The 23,132-nt window shown below is 49.4% G+C and overlaps 1 protein-coding gene across 1 annotated transcript; it reads right to left on the bottom strand.

Moving 5' to 3' along the window:
• Positions 1 to 20,323: 20,323 nt before the first annotated feature.
• PPP1R3G (protein phosphatase 1 regulatory subunit 3G) lies at positions 20,324 to 22,762 on the bottom strand. The gene has a single exon (XM_047732055.1). It carries the CDS (start codon positions 21,991 to 21,993, stop codon positions 20,932 to 20,934), a length of 1,062 nt encoding a protein of 353 aa, XP_047588011.1. The 5' UTR covers positions 21,994 to 22,762; the 3' UTR covers positions 20,324 to 20,931.
• Positions 22,763 to 23,132: the final 370 nt, after the last annotated feature.

Here is a 23,132-nt window from a genome sequence, read left to right on the forward strand (position 1 = left end):
TCACCCCAAATGCTTTGAATTTGAGTCTAACACATCCAGGTGCCCCCAGCCCATGCTGAGGTTGGGGAAGGGCCACTCGGCTCTGCTTCCCAAAGCTGGCTTCCCCGAGCTCCCTTCACAGAGCCATAAGCACCTGCAGAATTGGAGAGTTTTATAAGAGGAATTTCTCGGCACTTCCCTGCCCTCAGATTCTGACTCAGTAAGTGAGAGGGGAGGCATGATCACTAGGCCCCCTAGCGTTTTTACTGTCTAGTCAATTCAGGAATCTCTGCTCCTTGAAGATGTTGCAGGTAATAGAGACATTTTTGTGCGTTTAGCCTTGTAAACACATCAGCTAAAAGCCTAAAAAGAGGGTATTAAATAACTTACTTGATTTCTGGGGATTTTAGCGGGGGACCCAGATACTACCAGAGTGCCTTGTTTCCCTTTGTAAACGGCACTATGTGAATTCATTACTTAGGTGTTAAGGTTTGGAACAGGCTCCTGTGAACATTTCCAGATCCTAAAATCACTGTGACAGTGTCACCGAGCCTGCCCCTGAGCCAGGGCCCCTGGCATTCTAATTCTTACAGTCCTGTGAGTCAAGTGAGAACAGACTGGGTCCTCATCCACTCCCGTGCGAAGAGATCGCATCTGCCCTCCTCACCCATAGAGCGTGGATTTTGTTGTGACTGTACGTTCAGAAGAGATTACAAGTGTACTCCTGGTTGGCAGCTCAACTTGGGACTTCAGAAAGGTTTTGCCCAGGGATAGTCTTGTACACCCGCACTTTGGTAGGTCTTGGACCTGGCCCCCCCCCCCCCCCCCCGCCGCCCCACCCCACACCCCGGTAAACAATGTTAGCGCCACAGCGTGGAGCTGGCAGTGAATGTAGGTGACGTGAGAAATGTGCTGTCTCCCTTCGGCTGACTGTCATAGGACAGTCACCCACCCTGGGATGTGCAGCTCTGGGTCACTTTTTCCACTCTGCGTCAGTAGGATATGGTCCAAGGACTAGCTCCTGGATGTCACCTCTGATTTACACCTAATGAATTAAAGCAGCTGCTGCTGCTACTTGGAAACCCAAGTCCAGGGTTGAACCTCTCCCCTAGAAGAGTCAGGTTACCAGAGGGTATCTGCTCCAGAGGAGACCCAGATTTGAGTCTCAGAGGGAGTGGCCCAAGCTAACTTAGCTCGTTCTGTGGGACAGAACAGCGGGTTGCTTTTATGTTAATTAAAGCCCACGAATGGGTTTAAGCAGGCCCAAAGCCTTAAACAGCTAATTTTTGTCACTCGGATAAGAATAACTATGCATTAGGAATATATAGAAAGACATGAAAGAATCCTGTCCCATAAAATCCATGGTCTTGAGCCTGTCCTGCAGGCACAGGTGAGACAGACAGAGCCTTGCACTGGACACTCCTCAACTTGGAGGACCCAGGTGGACTCTGGCACTTTGAACGAAGTGACGTGCCCGTGGGAGTGGTCTCTGCTTCTACTGTTAAGCGCTCCCCATGCTTGACTGGAGCCCCACATCACACTCCCCCTCACAGACCTCTAGTGTGCTTGGCTGTTCTGAAGGAGGGACTCAGGCTGGGGTCTGGAGATGACTTTCCGGTGTCAGCATTTAGCAAGTGAGAAATGCCAGGACGAGTTAACCTCTGAGATGCAGCCACTGGCCCAGCACAGCTATTCTCCAGACCTTCAGAGATGACACTCGGTTGGTCTGGCTCCCGTGCTTTCATAGCTGGGAAAGCTTCCTTGAGCACCGGCACGGCTATGTTGTTCTGACGGCTGTAGTTCTCTGGACTCTGGAACTGAAAGAAGATCGTGGGTCGGTCATAGCTGGCTTCCCGTCTCCTCCGCCCTGCCACCAACAGCAGCCCCTCTCAACCCCCTTCGTCCAGAGCTTCATCCAACATCTCCAGCGCCTGAATACAACCAACACTGCCCCCCCAAGGGGACAGGCTAGGGGGACATCTGCAGAGATGACAAAATGACAGAGCTGCCTGGCATTGGAGTCCACCTCATCCAACCCCCACAACTGCAGGTGTGAAAACCAAGACCCTGAGCATCCCCAGGTCATCTGGGGACCCTTCCCTGCCGCCCCTTCCGCTGATCTTTCCGTTCATTCAGCACTGACTGTGAGCCAGTGGGTGCCTGGTTCCTTGGGGGGGGGGGGGGGGGGCGGCACCAGTGAACAAGGCAGCCCCTGCCTTCACAGAGCTTGCAGTCCAGGGGACGTGGATGAGAAAGGACACATCTGAGGACAGTTACAAAGGGTGAAATAAAAAGGTCCTCTAGAAGCTGATGGGAGTGTCTGGAAGGCCCTCCCTGAGGCAAGGGGATTTTTTTTTTTTAAGATTTTTTAATTTTTTTTATTTATTTGACAGAGATCACAGGCAGAGAGAGAGGAAGCAGGCTCCCTGCTGAGCAGAGAGCCCGATGCGGGGCTCGATCCCAGGACCCTGAGATCATGACCTGAGCCAAAGGCAGCGGCTCAACCCACTGAGCCACCCAGGCGCCCGAGGCAAGGGGATTTAAATTGAAGATGAAATGAGGAGTTGGCTGCACAAAGGGTAGGGAGAGGAGCTCTCCAGGCAGGAGGAACAGTATATGCAAAGGCCTGAATGGGGGGTAAGGGGAAGGGAGGAGGAGGAGAGCACTGTGCAAGGAACTAAGGCAGCCCAGGGTGGCTGGCAAGCAAGGATGAGTCAGAAAGCAGGGAGCACAGTGTGGGAGACCCAGGGAGCCTTGGCCTCAGGCTGTAAGAAGCTGTTGAAGTTTTCCAGCGGGATGAAGTTTATGGGGGAATAGATTGGGAGAGGAGCATGGAGACCAACTTTTATAGGGGTAGATTGGACACTAATCCGGGTAAGAGATGGTAGTGACTTCACCTAGGATGGTGACGGTTGCAAAGTAGCGTCAACATCACCCTGAGAAGAACTCGCTTTGGTTTGGAGGAGGAGAACTCCCATCTGAGTCTCACTAAGGTCACTCTACTGCGGCCAACCCTCAGGCCAAGGATGCAGAACAAATGATTGTCTAAGGCACCGAGTTTATGGGTAGTTACAGAGCAATGACAAGCTAATACAGAGAGCTAAAGTGATAATGGGTCTCTTTTTCAGGGCCACTTAGCAAACCAAAGAGTAGGTAGGCAAACTTGATGAAACTGTGGGGTTCCTTTGTACAGCTCTTTCCACAAGCACCTGCAGAGTACAGGTGTCACGTGTCTTACAGACAAAAGGGCTTGCCAGCTACTGGCCCCCATTAATGTGTGCATTGAGCACAAAACAGGACCAAAAAGAGAAAGAAAATAGAGTCAACAGACTTGGTAATTGATTAAATGTAAAGTGTAGAGAGGGTGTCAGGGGAGTCCAGGAGGGGTCCCAGGTTTGGGGCCTGGGTGACTGAGTAGAGAAGTTGGGCTACCTGCTAAGACAAGACAGCAGTGGGCACGGTCTGAATCTTTGTCCTCCTGCCAGGTTCAAATAACCTCAAGTTCAAACAGAAAGACTAGTGTCTACCAATGTATCTTTTACTTCCAAAGGTTGAAAATAATATTTCTGGTTTTTTCAAACAAAGAAAAAAAATCTACTGGAAGAAAACAATTTAAAAGACTGCTAAAAAGAGATTTTACCCATAACTCTCTGTAAAATAAATATATTCCTTCTACAGGTAAAGCCTATAGATACATATTCTCTCTGGGTACAGGAGAAGTAGGGGGAAATTTTTCCATATTTTGCAAAAGGTGATACAAGATTTTTAGAAAGGCGGAGGAAGGTTGGTCTACATATTCTAAGACTATGGTTCTAAGAACGCAACTAAAATCCACAGTAAAATATCAAATTGGTGCATGGAAAATGCACCAATATGTTTTATTACAGAATGAGCTGCTTAGGACTGCCCACTAGCTTTTTAGACTGAAGGATATCACAGGTACCGAGGCCAGGCTACAAATATAGCAATAGCAGAAGAAATGATAAGCACTCAAAACACAGAAGGAGAAAGCATTTCCTATGCCAAGAATGATGTTCTCTGAGTTGGGAACTCTTCTTCTGGACCTACCCACAGTCACGAACAAGAAGTTCTCCTTGGTAAATACGGCCAGAACCCAGATGACCAATTCTTTATCTTTTTTTCTTTTTTTTTTTAAGAGAGAGAGACAGTGGGAGGAGGGGCAGAGGGAGAAGGAAAGAGAGAATCCCAAGCAGACCCCATGCTGAGCACAGAGCTGGACTCTGACCTCAATCTCAGGACCCTGAGATAGTGACCTGAGCCAAAATCAAGAGTCCGTCATTCAACTGACTGTGCCACCCAGAGCCCCTAGATGACCAATTCTTGACTAAACACAATCGTATGAACCAAAGAACATTTTAAGAGTTCAACTCATTAAACTCTGCTGGTCGCTTTAGGACAGCAGCCCAGTGTGTGATTCAGAAGCCACAAGAAGTGGCCACATTTTCTAGATCGTTGGAATAGACTCATCTGGTAAGGTCACACCAGTGAGGGTGGGGAAGCCCATGCAGATGTTCACTGTTACGAACAAAAAAACTGTCCACGGGAAGTTGTGCTTCTCACATCCCAAGTTGGCAGACGCCTCATCGCTAATCTAGTATTGGCCTATTGTTACAGAACGATCTAGACGATAGCTGGACCTTGGTAGGGAAAGCAATGATTTGTGTAGGACCCACCAGGCTTTTCCTGTGACCATTTGCCCATCCCTTCTCCAGAGAGCGGCTCCCCTCGCCACTGAGAACAAACAAGATCTTTGCTTTTCAATCTTTCTGCAGCCCTTATCAGTACCTCAGGGAACCACTCGTGAAAATTGCTTCTCGTGTTGAGATCCATGTGAGAAATAAGATGGATAACCTTGCTTTTGCCCCAGGGCCAAGTTTTAAGTGCAAAGAAGGAGGACTGGCAGAAATGAATCTGACTGTGTTCTTTGCCTAAGGGGACCACTGACACCACAACGGCAGCAGCAAACGCAGTCAGTGTCTTGCCATCTTGAACTGGGACCACACACAAATGTAGATACCAATAAAGCTGGAGTTGCACGTGATGGGGTCTTTCTGAACCAGCTGGTCGCAGACTAGCATTTCTGTGCTGACCAGTGTGGCTGTGTCTGTCACTAAAACACTCAGGTCGCCCCTCCCAGAGAAGCTGGACTTCTGGGGATCCGCAGGCTCGGGAGGAAAACAGCTTCCTAAAGCTGGTCTGTTCCTACTGCCCTGTTACGTGTTCTTAGAATGTTCGATGGTACCAGACCCATTTTTTTTTTTTCATTAGTCCCAGAGTAACTTTATTTACTCTGTTGAGAATATCACTTAAATGGCTGTCACTTAATCTCTAAAACATTTCAGTGAAACTTCTGATTGGGGGCAGTTGAATGGCTCCGTTGGTTGAGTGTCTGACTCCTTATTTCTGCTCAGGTCATGATCTCAGGGCCCCGTGTCTGGCTCCCTGCTCAGCAGGGAGTCTGCTTCTCCCTCTCCCTCTGCTGCTCCCCTTCCCTGTGTTCTCTCTCTCAAATACATAAATAAATAAATAAAATCTTTAAGGAAAAAAAAAGAAAAACTTCCCATCAGTCAGTGAATTCATGTGACTTCATCTGTCTTGAATACAGAGACAGTTTAATAACAATATAATTGGTTCTGGGTTTTTAAAGGAATATTTCCCTTAGACGCATATAGGCACACACAGGATGTAGGATCACAGACCGCAATATGAAAGCCAAGTATCTGTCTCATCAAGATCTGCCGTAGCTACTCCTCCACTCATGCTTCAAACATGTAACATACTGAAGATGACTAAGGGGCCAAATGTTAGCATGTATTTTCACTTTAAAAGCCCCGAGTCTTTGTGGGATTTGGTAAATAGAAGCTTGTTCAAGGGAGGGAAAGGATATATCAGTAACTCAGACCGCAAAAAAAGAAACTTTTTTTTTTTCTTAAAAAAAATTTGGAAGACAGGAATATGGAGCAATGGGAGGAATGAGGAAGGTGGAAACAAACTGGCCACCGGGGCCAGACAGCCCAAGTCCTGGGGATGCCACCTGAACGAGGGGCTCTAACTCCAGCTGGGCCTCTAAATGACTTTGCAATAATGCCTGAGTCTCCCAACTGGGGCCTTTGCTCCTTCCAGGCAATGTGGGATGGTCAGATTCCAAGACGACCCCTAATCTTTCTAGCTGTAAAATCTTGTAATTCCAGTTAAACCCAAAGGAAAGAGCCTATCCTGGAGACCGTTGAATGTTTGTTTTGGGAATAATTAGCAGGAAATCAGGACCCATCCCCCTAGTATCAGGGTTCGGTGCAATTTGGGGGGCATAGTTTTCAGTCCAGCCCACGGTCCATGAAAATGTGGCTTTGGGGTTAAACTGGGCAATGCAGCCCGCTGGGCCCTCTGCAAAGGCACAAGGAAGTCCCAGAGGCAGACCCTGACCCCTCAGAATCCTCCTCAGCCTCCAGTCCAGTGGCTGTCCAAATAAGTGGGTTTCCATTTTTTTCTGAACTGGTAACATTTTCTTGGGAGCACCTGACTGGCTCAGTCATTAGAGCACACGACTCTTAATCTCCATGTTGTGAGTTCAAGCCCCACACTGGATGTGGAGCCTACTTTTAAAAAATGAAAATAAATATAAATAAATAAATGAAGACTCTGAGCTCCTGCTGGCTGCTGAGATTCCTAAAGCAACATTTGGAGCCGGCTGAAAAAGAAAGGGGACATCTGCCTCTTGCTTACGCTTACTGTACCAGCAGTAACTCCTGCTTTGCTCGTGTTTTCCCACCAGGCACGTGGTTAAAAAAGAACGTCCTGAACGTACTGAAAGAAGAGTGAGAACTTTGGGGTAGAGGCTTGTGGTTGTGGGCCAGCTTGAGCGAGGGGCTTCCTGCCCCCGAGAATTATTTGGGGAGCACAACTGAACACGTGTAGATCAATGAGGGAATGACCGAGGGCTAGCCTGGCGATGAGAGGAAAACAGTGCGGATTGGAGAGAACTCCAGAGATCAGAGTGTGAGTGCAGTGTCGGGACTGGGAAGATGCGGAGCCTTGCCGTGAGCGCACGGTATGAGGCAGACACACTGAGCACATGCTGGAAAAGAGAGCAAATCCTGGTTTGTGGGAGCTTGGGATTGAGAAAGTAAGCATGAGGTCTGCAAGGTCGCCCCAAGCCGCAGACATCCCAGACAGCCCTTCTTTCTTTCCATCATCCAGCTCTGTCTCTTCCTGGCAGTGAGATCCCAGGTAAGCAGCCTCTCGAAACCTCTGTGTCCCCGTCTCTGAAATGGATCTGACTTCCTACCTACCTGCCAGGGTTGCTGTTGGTTACACATAAAGTTCTTCTGCCGTATTCGTTGCAGAATAAGCCAGCAAACTTCAGCTGTTTTATCATTCGTCTGGAAACTGTATCAGACGCCTCAGGGGATGCAGACGTGGACCAGTTGTGGATTCTTCCCTTAATATACTTAATGACAGCACATTTCACACCGTACTTAAGACATGTAAATACCTTTGCAAAGCCTAAAGTGGTAAGTTACCTAGGAGGGTCCTACTTGTAGGGCCAGATGCAGGAAGGGAGGTAAGATCAAAAGGAGAAATTACTTCTGCCTGAGCTGTAAATTCTAAGCGAAGGAGTCTGAGTTTTATTTGGTGGGAAAGGGAGCCGTTAAGAAGGGAACAGCGATACACAGCAGATTAACTGCATAGTGACATACAGAATGTCCCTGAGGGGAGACAGCCGGGAAATTGTTGCAATAACTTAGATGCACAGTCTAAGTCCTGGCTGGGGTTAGCAGTGGTGTGGGTTGGATAGAGAGGAAAGCATGAGTCCAAAAGTTATTTCCAAATGACACATTTGAGGAGAGATTGGATACGTAAAATAAAGAATGGGAGTGAAGCGAAGATAACTGGAAGGCTGGGTCCTGAAAAACTGGCCGGGTGGGTTGCCTCTCTCTGAAACAAGGTGCAGGGCAACGACACAGCCCCCTTCAGGCAAGCTCACGTCCTCACACGTATACCGCATGGCTCCACTCTGTGCCTGGAGTTGCAGTAGAGACACTGGGGTGTCTGCCCATCTCCCGGGACCCCAACAGGAGTCAGGCATTCTTGACAACCATCTCGCACCATAATTCAACCCCACTTCCAACCACAGCTAATGGAACAGGGCTGCATACTCTCTTTGACCCAAAGGGGGCCAAATTTTTTTTAGGAGTGAGAGTTCTATTTCTATCCGGCCTATTTGCTGGAACTCAAGAGGCACAGACCTAGGAGAAGCCACCTTCCATCTATCATGTAGACAGAGAGGAGGAGATCTCTAGTCTGCAGGGAGAGAGGGATGCAGCAGAACGGAGCAAGGGGAAGCAGACAGAGTCCCTCCTGACTCTGGTAGCTCCAGGCCTGACTGCCTTCGGACGCTGTGTGATAGCTTCGTGTCATAGCCTGATTTCCATCAAGCGAACACCCCTGTTTGCTCAAGTTGGCTTGAGATAGTTCCTGTAACTTGCAGTTTGGAACATTGACTCATGCTGTTTCTTGAACTATGGGGCCATGTTGAAGACTACAAGAAGTTCACATTTTCGGGTATGTAAGTTCTCTAATGAAAGGGGGACCCAGTCCCTGGGCCAGTCCCCCAGAAGAAGTAGGTAACTGGAACTTTGATGACAGGCAATCGGAAGAAGAGGGAGGCTGACCTCTTGTCCTGATATTAAAAGGTCTAGATGTCTACCGCTGCACCCTCCTGGGAGACCTAGAAGGAGGGAAAGAACCCAAGGCAAACTCTCCTTCTCACGGATGAACTCCAGATATGTTATCTTTCTACAGTTGTGTCTGTGTTTATTGTGGTTGTACACAGTTAAGAGCAACGGATCTGGGTCAACCTGTCCTGGATTCAGACCCAAGCTCCGTCTCTTACTCACAGGGCACATCACTCAGCCTCTCCGAGACTCAGTTTCTTTAGCTATAAAACAGGAGTAATAGTCTCTCCCAGAGTTGTGCTGGAGTCTCTAAGGGGGCCCAGTGGTCTAAGCTCTGTACCCCTTAAGAAATAAGAACAATGAAGGTCAAATAGTAGAAATAGAATTTCTTCTGTCATTGATGCTGACTCCAGTGAACAACACTGCAAATGTGTGAGTCAAAATGGGTACATACGTCCACATTCCAAACGAGACACTTCCCACCAGGGAAGTGTGAGTCTGCAGAGTACACACTGCCCAGGTTGTGACCTCCCACTGGTGTGAGAGGGGACACCCTCAGAACCTGTGACAGGATCTCACACAACCGGAAAGTGTGGCCCGATGGTCGCGACCCACCCAGCAGGTTACTGTGGGCGGCAGTGAGGAGGGCACGAGAGCCCACCAGTAAGGGCGAAATCCCTCCGGGTGACCAGGCGTGGAGATACAGTGTTTCCCTTCCGCAGCTCCCAGCCCATAGTTGTGAGGATTGAGTGAACTAATTCTGGCATGTGGCCTCACGTCCCATGGGGATCTAACCAACTTGAAATCAGCCATTGTCTTCAGCAAGAGGACATGGTTGACAAGTTAGGACCCCACTGACAAGTTCTGCCCACAACTGGGCTCGAGGGGTGCATGTCTCGGGGACATGTGGGATGGGACTTGGGCGCCAGTAAGTCTCTCACTTGTTCCATCCACCCTGCTTCAGATGGGCTGTGAAGGTCTCCATGTGCTAGCCGCAACTGCCATATGCATCGATGGGAGGTTTCACTACTACCAACAACGCTGCCGTTGCCTTTCTTGGACGTGCCTCCTGGTGTCCGCGTGTGTATACTTCCGTACATCCGTGGAACTTCTGATGGGGGAGGGGTTATGTGTGTATTCCGCTCTAGTAGATACAGCCAAATTGGTTTGCAATGTGACAGGCCCACTCCTGGGATGTCTACACATGCATGCATATGAGAATAGGGGTGACATCAAGTGGTTGAGGAGCAGCTCTCTGCTGTGGGAGGCAGTGGCCTTTGTCCAAAGACCACCCTCCGCCATGAGGAAGGATCATCTGACGGGAGCAGAGGCAGAGCCACCAAGGCCTACCAGCCCTCCCCTACCAGTCCCCCCCCACCAGCCCTCCCCTACCAGACCCTCTTGCAGTACCAACTCCGGGGATTCTGAGGGTCAGATTTTTTTGAGGAAAACATTTCCTCGTGTGTGTGTGTGTGGAGCTGGCTAGGGTTTGTAGAAGAAAGGAAGATGGGAGCATGAGTGCGGACAATGTGCCTGTAGATTTGGAATTGTCACATAAGGGGCCCACTGTCCTGAATGCAAGCTCCTGGAGAGCCACGTCCCCTGTACGTCTTCATCCCCATGTATCCCAATGCCACAGCTGTGCCAGCCATGAGGGAAGGGCTCCATCGCCTCTTGACGAAAGAATGGATAGATTCCAATGAGGTGACTGTGGGAAGGGTGTGGCCACTGGAGGAGGCACCTGGCTAGCTTAGTCCTTAGGGCATGCAACTCTTGGTTGTGCGTTCAATCCCCATATGGGACAAGGAGCCTCCTTTAAAAAGAAGAAGGAGGAGGCAGAGGAGGAGAAGGAGGAAAAGAAGAAAGAAGAAGGAGGAGGAGGGTGCCTGCGTGGCTCAGTGGGTTAAAGCCTCTGCCTTCGGCTCAGGTCATGATCTCAGGGTCCCAGGATCGAGCCCCGCATTGGGCTCTCTGCTCAGCAGGGATCCTGCTTCCTTCTCTCTCTGCCTGCCTCTCTGCCTACTTGTGATCTCTGTCTGTCAGATAAATAAATAAAATCTTAAAAAAAGAAGAGGAAGGAAAAGGAGGAGGGGAGGAGGAGGAGGAGGCAGAGGAGGAGAAGAAGAAAGAAGAAGAAGAAGAGGAGGAAGAAGAATTATACACCGTCTTCCTCTTGTGGACTTTGCAGCATCTTTATAAGAGAAAAAAGAGTTAGCGGTGGATTTCTGGAGGACTGTGTGGCAGACAGAAGGAGAATCAGTCTCAGAGGGACTGACATGGAACAGTGTGGAGGGAAGGGAGGCAAATCAGAAAAGGGTGGTCACAAAAATCAAGATAGGACCCGAAGAATGGATTTTCAACAATATCAAACAGTAGTCTACAAGCAGGAAGCCCTCCAAGACTAGTTTCTTAACATAGGGTGGATAATCTTTGAAGAAGCTGCCTCAAGGAAATACAAAGAACTACCTCACACGAACATAGGTACATTGTATATGTTATAACAACCTATAAAGACATCATGTGACTAATAGGAAACAAACCACAAACAAATGGTTAGTGCAGTGGCAGCCGATGTGATGTGTCTCCCAAGTTGGAAGTTTCATTTATTCTTCCTATATTCAGACGAGGATAGACAACATTTACCGTCAGAATGAAATCAATAGACACCACCTGCCAGAGATCAAAGGGAACCAACTGTCTGCTTGGTACTTCATAAATAATTTCCCTTTGTGCTCACAACAATCTAGTTAGGTGGGAATTACTACCCCAAACTCACACTCAAAGGTTAAGGGACCTGTTTGAAAGCAGAGAGCTGAGCTGGGATCAACTGCATGCAGGTCTGGGTCCCTTGGAGCCTGTGTTTCCCACATCATGCCTCCCACCCTGACATCTAAGTGGATTTTACTAGCATAGAACCTGACAATGCTTTATACCCTTCTCAATGCTGGGGATTTTTTAAATTAATTTTTTACATTTTTTATAAACATATAATGTATTTTTAACCCCAGGGATACAGGTCTGTGAATCGCCAGGTTTACACACTTCACAGCACTCATCACAGCACACACACACCCCAATGTCCATAAACCCACCACCCTCTCCCGACCCCCCACCCCCAGCAATCCTCAGTTTGTTCTTCGAGATTAAGAGTCTCTTATGGTTTGTCTCCCTCCCGATCCCATCTTATTTCATTTATTCTTTTCCTACCCCCAAACCCCCGACATTGCATCTCCACTTCCTCATATCAGGGAGATCATATGATAGTTGTCTTTCTCGGATTGACTTATTTCGCTAAGCATAATACCCTCTAGTTCCATCCACGTCGTCGCAAATGGCAAGATTTCATTTCTTTTGATGGCTGCATAGTATTCCGTTGTATATATGTACCACATCTTCTTTATCCATTCATCTGTTGATGGACATCTAGGTTCTTTCCATAGTTTGGCTATTGTAGACATTGCTGCTATAAACATTTGGGTGCACGTGCCCCTTCGGATCACTACGTTTGTATCTTTAGAGTAAATACCCAGTAGTGCAATTGTTGGGTCATAGGGTAGTTCTATTTTCAACTTTTTGAGGAACCTCCATGCTGTTTTCCAGAGTGGTTGCACCAGCATGCATTCCCACCAACAGTGTAGGAGGGTTTGATGGGGACTTTTTTTTTTTTTTTTTTTGGAAGGTTTAATTTAATTTTGCTCTTACTATTATGACTTTTTATTTGGAAATGGTCTAGATCTCCCAAGAAAATGCAGAAATAGAACAGAGGATTCTCCTATATCTTTTGCACAGCTTTCCCTATACTAATATCTTCTACATTAAAGTCTTTTTTTTTTTTAAGATTTTATTTATTTATTTGACGGAGAGAGAGAGAGATCACAAGCAGGCAGAGAGGCAGGCAGAGAGAGAGGGGGAAGCAGACTCCCTGCTGAGCAGAGAGCCCGACTCGGGTTTCGATCCCAGGACCCTGAGATCATGACCTGAGGCGAAGGCAGATACTTAACCAACTGAGTCACCCAGGTGCCCCGAGCTCAGAGTTTTCCAACCTCTGCAGTGAGGATTTAGGCCAGAGAATTATTCTGGGGGAGTGCTGTCCTGTGCCTTGTCAAAGCAGCAGCACCTCTAGTCCCAGTAGTGACCACCAAAAATGTTTCCAGACACCATGATGGCTTTTAAAGTACCAAATTGCTTTACGTTCTTTATTCAAAATATGACTTTGGGTTCAGCATTTTTTAGACGTACCACATATAGAAAAATAAACATAGTAAACGATTTTTTTTAAATCCTCAGAATTTAAAAGACATTTTCAAACTACAAAAATATCACTATCCTTTAAAAAATCAGAGAGAAAGATGAAGGCTGTGTCTTGACTACACTTCTCTGTTTAAATAAACACTAACAAAAATCACATTCACAGAAACCTGTTACTCATCCCCAACATCCCATGGCACACATTTCTCAAGCAAATCTTCAGAGACTGATGAGGTTATTTTCTCTCCCATTATTAGAACTGCAAAAAAAAAAAAAAAAAAAAAGTTCTATGGAATCACATAACAATCTACTGTCTGAAATAGTGGCCCATTCTTGCGGCTGCTGTCTGGCTAAGAAAGGAGCATTGGGCACCATCTTGTTTCAGCTAAAGAGGGCAGACCCTGGCCAATCAAAGTTGATGGTTCTTTTTCCCTGGCTCTGAGAACTGCCCCCTGCCCCCATACGGGGCTGGGAACCCGCCAACTTCCCATGGGAAGTCAGAGCCCACCACAGGCAGTATCCCTAGAAAGCTTGGGAACTCCGGACACACACCTACTTAAGCTACATTGTATTTTAGACTTTGGAGAAATGACTTGGGTGGGTCAGTGACAACCCAGGGACAGTCAACCTTAACAACATCGGGCTCGGAGCTGACGCACGAAACCCAAGTCCATCTTTCCTCACGGAGGCTGCCATTGCAAACCCCGCTGGGTCTCCCTGCCCACAGCCCCAAACCTCTGTGATCACATAACAGATCCCATACCCCAGGCATCTGCAATTGCGTCTTACGCCAACTCCTATTGGAGAATGTTGCTGAATCATTTTAGAAGCCCTTGGCTGTCACATGATTCTCTGGATAGTGAAGACTTCATTTGTAAGATCTTCTGAACCAACTGGAAAGTCAAAAGCCAAGGCTCAAAAAGCTATGCCTTTCACCTCACAGTGGCCATCAGCACGCTGCTTCTGCCTGCTCCAGACAGAGCCGGCCGGGGTTGGGAGGGGACAAGCCATGGTCCAAGCCTGAGACTCAAGACAGGAGTTTCATCCCTTCCACCTTCTCAGGGCTCTCGGCCGTGGTAGGTAGTGCCAGGCGGACAGGACTGATCCTCAGAATTCAACGCTTTTACAACCTATTTTTTTTTTTTTGAGATTTTATTTATTTGTCAAAGAGCGAGTGCACAAGCAGGGGGAGCAGCACGCAAAGGGAGAAGCAGGCTCCCCGCAGAGCAAGGAGCCCAATGCGGGACTCGATCTCAGGACCCTGGGATCATGCATGACCTGAGCTAAAGACAGACACTTAACCAACTGAGCCACCCAGGCGACCCTTCTACTTTTTGAACCTGTTGTTTTTTCTGCCAGAAAACTCTTGTCTCTGGGCATGTATTGTACCAATACATAAATTTATTTTTAATGACTTTATGGTAAATAGCAAAGTCCCAAGTAACTCAGGATCTAGGAACAGAAGCCACCTCTACTTCAGATTTGGGGAAATGGGGGACAAAGGGTTTATTTGCAAACCTTTCTAAATAGGTACTGTTATTACTGTTATTTATTTATTTATTTTTGCAAAAAAATTGATTATTATTATTTGCAAAAGAATATGTCCTGTATTTCACTGTTAAGGACTTGTCTGCAACTTAACATCCATTTATTTCCACAATTATCCATTTATATCAATGTATGGATATCTCAGGGACCTTCAAACTCAATTTGATATCTAGACTTATAATCCTAAAATAATAGACCTCACTAATCTTGGGGTCTGAATTTAATTGTGATATGAGTAACACATCAGCTTTGGGATTGTTCTGGCTGAAAAATGTAATATCAAAACTAACATGCCTGGAGCACCTGTGTGGCTCAGGTGGCTAAGCAACTGCCTTTGGTTCAAGTCATGATTTGGGGGTACTGAGATCGAGCCCTACATTGGGGTCTCAGCAACATGCCTGAAATCTGTGCCTAAAAATACGCAAATGGAATGTTCTGGACTATTCTAAGCCGTTCTGAATATAAACTCACATTTCTTTTTAAATAATGTAAAATTAGAAAAAACCTAACTCTCTCCAAAAATGTGTAACCTGTTTCACTGCACAAGAACAGCCTCCTGACAATAGGATGTTTTACCAAAAGATGTCGAGGAAGGAGCTGAAAGGACATGTCCTCTAGAGAGCACTGCAAGGGAGCCCCTTGAAGGATTATTAGTCTCCCGCGATCATAAACTCCTCGTCTGCTGGAGTGAATGCTTCTTCAAATTTACACGTGTGTAGCTATTTACAGAAAAGCCATCTGTAGGATGCGCTCATGAATTTTTCAACTTGGAGATTAAATGTTTCAAGCTTAGTTCACAAAATCTACCTGTTTTCCATCTTTACTCAATTCAGATTTTCAGACAGAATTTCCCATTTCAGGACACATTAAGATGCTGTTGACTATTCTCGGAAAATGACCTCAGGTAGCAAGTTTCAAAGGACCCGAGTGATGCCAACAAAAAGAATGGGATGAGTAAATGCAATCGTGGAGAAATTATACTGGTCTAATTTCGCTAAATGTCTGTGTGTGAGTCTAAAATACCTTTGCTTTACCAGAGATGTTTGTAGATATGTCGATTTCCCCGTTGAACTGGCTCTGAACTCATGACTTAAAGTATTCTATTAGATTCACTAGCAAATCTCACCAGCACATCTTAAAAGTAAGCCCTTGATCTTCACCATCTCAAAAACCGATATTCAGCTGAAATGTGACTCTGGTCTCTCCTTGCCAAGATCTGTCCCCGCAGAGATGGCCAAGGTCAAAAAACTAGACTCCACAAAATGCAAATACAAAGTCCATCCGAAAGATTCAAGAAAGCATAAATCCTAATGAGCCCAAAGTTATTAAGCTCATTATTTAGCTCCGAATACCTCGGAGGATTCAAGGACCCCTTAGGGCTGCTTTCTGGTAGTCTCCCCGATCAGCTAAAGGGAGTCTGGAGAGGAACATGAAAACACGGTCGATCACCTAGCGGACTGTGTCTATTATGCAGTGGGAAGAGAAATCTGGGTTGGCCTCTCCCAGCGGGTTTCAGGCTCCGCCTGTTATCTACAGGATGGCCAGGACTGCTCTGCTGAGGGAAAGCCGGGGTCACTGGGCTGAGCCGGGACTGTCAGTTTCCACCCTGCTCCCAGCCCTTTGCCCCTGTGGCTGCATCCAGCACATTGCAGATCTCTGGAAAGACCTTCCCGGCCCTGGTTTCACGAGGATTGGCTGTGCAAAGGCTGGACTGCAAACAGCTCACCGTTTGTCAGGGTTGCTTATTAAGTTCCCACACGTCACAGGGCTGTCTTTAACCCAAACCCATGCTCCCTTGCGTGAATCAAAAATACACATTTGATTCAGTGCCATGATGCCACAGAAAAGGAAAGCATCCCGTTTCCTCCCGAAGGCTGTTCCTTGCCCTCCTGACAAAGCACATGTGATGTAGATCACACTACTCCAAGTGGCTCCAAGCCACACGCTCCTAAGGAACACGACTGAGTCAGGGAATGGAAGAACGTGTCCTACTAAAATATGCACACCCGCTGTGCTGGAAAGCAGCAATATGGGGAACTCGTGAGATAACGTACAGAGAGGAACACTACAACTCCCCAAAATGAAAGTAGCAGAAGGCTCTGCTTTGCTGTGAGCTGACAGGTGAACGAGCTCAGGAACCACCATGTCACCAGGGAAGAAGACCTCAGCTCCAGGCAGGGCAGAAGGAAGGGCACAGCAGGAGAGGGTGTGGTCAGATCGAAAGCCCCCTGGGCGCCTGCTTTCTTCCCGGGTTGAGAGAAAGATGCCCCGCCTCTGCAGCCTAGGTTTTGGATGACGACTGCCCCCGCCCCACCCCCCGCAAGCGCTGCAGGAAAGCTGTCCCTGAACAGTCGTGCCTCAGGGTCCCCCAAAGCTCCGTGGCTTTCTAGCCCCCCAGCACCCACTCCCTGGAGCAGGATCCTGACCTCCCTAAGCGAAGTCTTCGTACGACTGGGGGTTTAAGGGGGAAACTCTGTTCCCTATAAACTGTCATGTTTCCTGCCACTGTTTCTGAAACTCTTCAGGTAAGGACACAGGCTTTGGGATGCCCAGGTGGCTCGGTCAGTGAAGTGTCCGCCTTTGGCTCAGGTCATGATCCCAGGGTCCTGGGGTTCAGTCCTACAACCAGATCCTTGCTCAGCGGGGAGCCTGCTTCTCCCTCTGCCTCCTGTTCCTCCTGCTTGTGCTCTCTCTCCTTCTCTCTCTGACAAATAAATAAATAAAATCTTTAAAATTTAAAGAAAAAAAAAAAGGACACACGCTTCATTCAACATGCCCTGACCCAGTGACCCATGCTCTCACATGGCCATAAAGAAGAGACTGGAACCTCTCTGGTGGAGGTCAACATCATTAAATGAGCTCTGAGCAGAAGTGAGTCTCATTAGAGCAGGGCAAGATATTTCAGCTGTTACATTTCAACCAGACTGACCCCCACTTCCTCGAGTTGAGGTAAATATTCCTGCCAAAAAACAATGAATTTTGGAATTTTGCTTTGGGGGATGATGAGTGTGTGAGTTTTCATTCCATTCGGGAAATATACTCTTAAATATTTCCCTTGCCTCGTGATTACTGCCCCTTCCTCTGAAACTGCCTTTTCAAAATCAAAACCTATTTAACTTCCTTAAGTTTCTTTACAAAATGTTTGCTATCAGTCTAGGATGAAAAGTTAGCACTTTATAAAATAAAATAGACATTGAGAAGATTGCCCAGTACTTCGAAAGGCTATAACCGCATGCACACGACTGGGCTGTTCCAAATATTCCACAGAATTCTGGACCTTAGAAAAGCTATTCTCCACGATTTGTGAGACAGCAAAGCCAGATTTCCTCACCTAAAAGCCACGTTTGACATTTGTTATATTATGAAATAAGTACTTCTAAAATTAGTTGCTTGAATTCCAAAATACATTTTTGAAAGTCAATAATTTTTTTTAAAGAATAGAAAATTTAGGGGTGGGGGGTGGGAGGTTGGGGGCACCAGGTGGTGGGTATTGTAGAGGGCACGGATTGCATGGAGCACTGGGTGTGGTGCAAAAATAATGAATACTGTTATGCTGAAAAAATAAAAAAATTAAAAAAAAAAAAAGAATAGAAAATTTGCACTTCACACTTCTTTAGAACCCATTTCTTCTTTTATTCCAGATTTGAAGGGTTACTGTTTTAAAGAATGCCAGACAAGGGGATCTCTATTTTGATCATGATATTGGGCTCCTAATTTCATCCTTGTGTAATTTTAAATAATCCCAAACAATCCAAAATAATGCACAATTATCATAGGAACTAGCATGTCAAACTGTGCCGGAGGCTACACACACCATCAATACTTTTCAGCTAAAATGTGTTCCTAAACACGTAAGAAAAATACAAAATACATTTATCTAAGTATTATTATGCAATAATGCACTTTTTAATAGATTTTTTATTTTGTTTTATTTATTTATTTGACACACAGAGAGAGATCCCAAGTAGGCAGAGGGGCAGGCAGAGAGAGAGGAAGGGAAGCAGGCTCCCCACTAAGCAGAGAGCCTCTGTGGGACTCGATCCCAGGACCCCCAGATCATGACCTGAGCCAAAGGCAAAGGCTTAACCCACTGAGCCACCCAGGCGCCCCAATAATGCACTTTTTAAAAAAGAAATAGTATATCGAAACCAAAAAGGGACATTGCTTATTTTTGTAACAGAAAAATGATGTAATTCTAAACATTGCTTATTTTTATTGTTATAAAGTTTTTTATAACTAGATGGGAACTAAATGTTATTATTTCATAGACGTGGCTATTTTTTAGTCTGCTTTACTCCAAGTGTAAATTATAATGTATTAGCTTCTGATGGCTTTCCACTAATAATTATTTAAATATTTTCCCCAAACCAATGAATTACCTCTGGCAAACACTGTTATAGTCAAAAGCGATGTCTCCAAACCAGAAGTTAAATTAAATATTGTTGTGGCTTAAGACATCTCATTTTGAAGCATGGAAGCATCCGGCAGTTCCTATGATGTCCATTCAGATGGATGCTATATTTCAGCTTTACTGATTTATTATTATTTCTTAGATGAAAGAAGACAAGTAGATTCTCCTCCCCTGTATAGTAATAATTGTACATTTGGCATCTTAGTGTTTATTCTAACCAAGATTACTGAAAGTAATGTAAACAGTATCATTTCTCAACAACGGGGGTTAATTTCAAGTGGCAAACCTTACTAAAAGTTTAGCTGCTTTATTAAGTGTAACTCTCAGCATATAGTGTTAAAAAATACTTCTCTAGAGCAGGAGCTGGCAAACTTTCTATAAAGAATCGGATAGTAAATATTTTAGCTTTTGCCATATGGTCTTTGTTGCATCTACTCAACTTTGCTCTTGTAGCAGGAAAGCAGTCGGAGATTATATGTAAATGAATGTGCACGGCTTGCGTTCCAATAAAGCTTTATTTACGGACACTAAAATTTGAATTTCATACAATTCTAATGTGTCGCAAAACAGTATTCTTCTTTTGAGTTTTTCTAGCTGTTTAAAAACTCGAGAATCATTCTCAGCTCTCAGGGTCTATAAGAAGAGACTTCAGGTTGAATTAGGCCCATGGGCTGTGCTATGCCTACTCTGGTTCCCCTAGAGCACCACTAGAAACCATCCTTCCTTAAAGATTACCACTGCAAAATGCATTGATTGTATGTGTGCTGGGAACTATGAAAACGAAAGAAAGAAAAACTACCAAAGGATAAACAAGGTGTGGCAAAAGATCAGGCCGTCACCCAGCATGCTCACCTGTCCTGCTAACGCAAAGCCACTTCATCCTGGCATCCACCGCCATCAGCAGGTGCGTGAAGAAGGTCAGCCCACAGAGCCCCTATCTGGTTCTGATGTACTCGCTGGGCATGCTTCACCATCTGTCAGGTCATCAGTACCCACTGGGGCTCCCAGTGGGGACAGAAAGACACCTGTCCATTCCCTCTCTGCCCACCCCCCATCACCAGGCCTGAGAGCCCAGCTTCTCTGCCCTGCTGCTAAAGGCCCAGAGAAGTCCAGCAGCTAAGCTATTCTGAGCTCTGCCTACACCAAGGGGGTTGAGGGTCAGCAACCCTGCAGCTTACAGCAAGCCAACCAGACAACTCTGCTCTTTCAACTCACTAAGCACCTTCTTTTGGCAGGGAAGAGAAGCTTTCTACAAAACGTTTTAAAGAATGTTTTTTGCCCCAAACCGGAAACCTGGGCCTCTCCGCATCAGAGAGGAAAGACTGAAGAACAACTTGGAAATCCTGTTGTTTAATTATTGTCAAGGGGCCAGCACGATGAGTTGAGGAAGATCAAGACCTCCCCAACGCCCCCAGGAGCTGGAAGAGAAAATACAGCGAGAAAGGGTGTGCAAGTGGCCTTTATTTTTTAAAGGACATGTGTACACAGGAACTCAGTAAATAACGTCCAGTCTGTGCAAACATCCCCCAGATCCCAGTTAAGAGAAAAGGACAGCCCAGCCAAGGCCCCACTGGGTTTTCATGGAGAAACAGGGCCCTGGGTGAAGGCTCCGGCGACCGCCCCGGGTCCTGCGCCTTCTCTCGGCAGGCACGACGTGGCAGGATGGCTGTCCTTTCCCTGAGACCCGAGGCGTCTCCAGCAAGCTGCAAAGGCTAAAACACGAGGTCCACAGTTGAGAACAAATCCCAAGGTCTTACAGCTGTGCACAGGGGTCAGGACCTTTTTCTTGAAGGAAGCTACGGCTCAGTCAAGAATTTCTTCGCGTTCTGGCGCAGGGTGAGAATTCTAGAAGCAGCCTAGGGAGGCCTAAGCGAGGAGAAAACGGGCCGGGGAGGTTGGGTGCGTTGCCCGGGCTCACGATGCTTGCTCGAAGGATCTGTCCTGGTGCGAGTTTACAGCTGAGCGGCTTCCTCCTCTCATTCCCCGGTGGACGGTGCTTAGGAAGACGTCCCGGCAGGTCACCTCGCTGCCTGGGCCCCGGCCTAGGGCTCAGAGCGCGTCGGAAGGGCGCACATAGCGCAGCGTGTAGTTGGCCCCCGCGTTGTTGTCCCAGAACTCGCCCTGGGCGCAGCGGTAGCAGACCGCGAAGTGGACCGCGGCCCCGGGCGCGTCCGCGTCTTCCCCCTCCTGGGGCTGTAGACCCGGGGGCAGGCAAAGCGAGAAGTGGAAGCGCTCGGCTCCCGGCTCCTCCCCGGCGTCCCCGGGCTCCCCCGACGACGCCTCTGCCGGCTGTGGCTCCGCCGGCTCGGGCTGTAGCTCGGCCGGCACGTCCAGAAAGGAGCGCCACTCGGTGAAGGTGTAGCGCACCGCCACGGTTCTCGGCCCGGGGCAGCCCAGCACCCGGCCGGAGCCCGTCACCTCTGCGCCCGAGGGCGCGGAGCACTGCACGCGCTCCAGGCACACGCGCTGCCGCCGCAGGCGCTCGGCGGCGGCGCCCGGCTCGGGAAGCTCAAAAAGAGGCCGAAGCCGGGGAGGTTGCGCGGAGAGGGGCGCGGCCGCTACCGCCGCGGCCAGGAGGCCGGGGAGCTGCTCTAGGTCTTGGGCGCGCATGGGGAAGCTGCGGAGGCGGGAGAGCACGGCTGGAGGCACCTGCGGCTCCTCCGCCTCGCTGAAGTGCTTCACGCTGGCCAGGCTCAGCCCCAGCGCGTCGGCGAACTGCACCCGCTTCTTGCACTTGGCGCAGCAGCCGCCGGGGCTGTGCGGCGCGCCCTCGGCCCCCTCGCCGCCCTGCGGGTCCAGCCCCAGGCCAAGCTGCTGTCGCTGCTGCAGCAACTTCGCCGCCTCCAAGATCGGGTCCGCGTGCAGCGAGAAGGAACGCGGGAGGCGGCGGCGGCACTCCCACGGCTCCTCCTGCTCCCGGGGGGCAGCCTCTTCCTCCGCGGACAAGGGCTCAGCGTCCCGGCTTGGGGCCTCCGAGGAGCCGCCGCTGCCGCCGTCGCCGCCACTCTCCGCACAGAGGACCGCCGGGGCGGGCAGCCCCTCGGCCGGCGGGGGCTCTGCCAAGAGCGCGGGTCCCTGCTTCTCCAAACTTAGCGTCCCCTGGGGCTCCATGACGTCGCCTGGCTCCGGATCGCGTCCCCCCAGCTCAGGGGTCCCCTGGAGACTTAACACCTTGGGTCTTTGCAGGAGCGCGCAGAGCCCGCCCCGGGCCCAAGAGGAGAAGGCAGTCCCTACCCGGGAACCTCGGGTTTTAGCGGCGGCGGCCAGGGCCGGAGTGGGAGGAGGATGCGGGCGTGGGGCCGGCTCTGGGGATTGAACCTGCCGGCAGCGGGGGAGGGCCCGGGGCGGGGAGGCGCGCGCCGTGGGAACACCTGGAAGCGGGGCGGCGCGGGCCGGAGCGACTGGGCGGGTTTGCCGAAGGCTCGGGCAAGGTGAGAGACTGCCCTCGGGAAGTCGGGGCCCGCCTGTTCCCTCGCGCCCACCCCAGCGGGGCCCGCGTCCGTCCTGCCTCCGGAGCTCCTGGGGTGAACTGGCGCGCAGCTCTCGCGGACGCCGACTGCCTTCCTCCAGCCCGTACAGTCAGCCCCCGGGGCCTGGCGGGTCTGCCCTCCGGCGGGTCGCGGAGCGGTCTCCTCCCGGCGGTCGCATCCGCCCAGGAAGTCCCCGGGGCAGGCGCGCAATTAAGGAAGCTGCCCTGCGGGGGAGCCGGGAGGCGGCGGGCCGCGGACTGAGCGCGCCTCCTTCGCTTTCTCTTCCTGCCTTCCTTCCCAAACTTCAGGACGCCGTGGCTCCAGTCCCGCTCGCCAGCCAGCCCCCGCCCGGCGCGCTCGCCTCGGCGCTCCCGCGGTGGCGGCGCCCCGGGGGCTGGGGCCGAGGCCGGGGCGGGGACGGGGCCGGGCGGCGCGGAGTGGACGCAGGCCCGCGCCGGGAGCTGCCGGAGGCCATTAGCGCGGGTCCCGGGCGCACGTCCCCACTCCTCCCCCGGTCCCGCCCGCCGCGCTCGGGGCCCGAGGATTGGGGGCCCCGCGGGACCGACGCCGCGCGGCGCTCACAGCCTCTCCCCGCCGCCGCGAGGGGCCCAGGCGCTCGCTGGGGCTGCGAGGCGGCCGACCCGCGGCTCTGCCGACGGAGCGCGGGCCGGGGCCCCGGGGAGACTTTCGATAGTGGGCTTTGGGGGTTGGTTTTGTCCGGTTTTCTTTTTCAGGCTGACTTTACCTTGGTTGGAGTTAGTGGTTCTCAAACATGAGCGA

Source organism: Lutra lutra, chromosome 6, assembly GCF_902655055.1.
Source record: "Lutra lutra chromosome 6, mLutLut1.2, whole genome shotgun sequence".
Taxonomy (NCBI): Eukaryota; Metazoa; Chordata; class Mammalia; order Carnivora; family Mustelidae; genus Lutra; species Lutra lutra.

Excerpts from the sequence above, each read along its gene's own strand:
- PPP1R3G (XM_047732055.1), bottom strand. The coding sequence starts at position 21,993 with ATGGAGCCCCAGGGGACGCTAAGTTTGGAGAAGCAGGGACCCGCGCTC.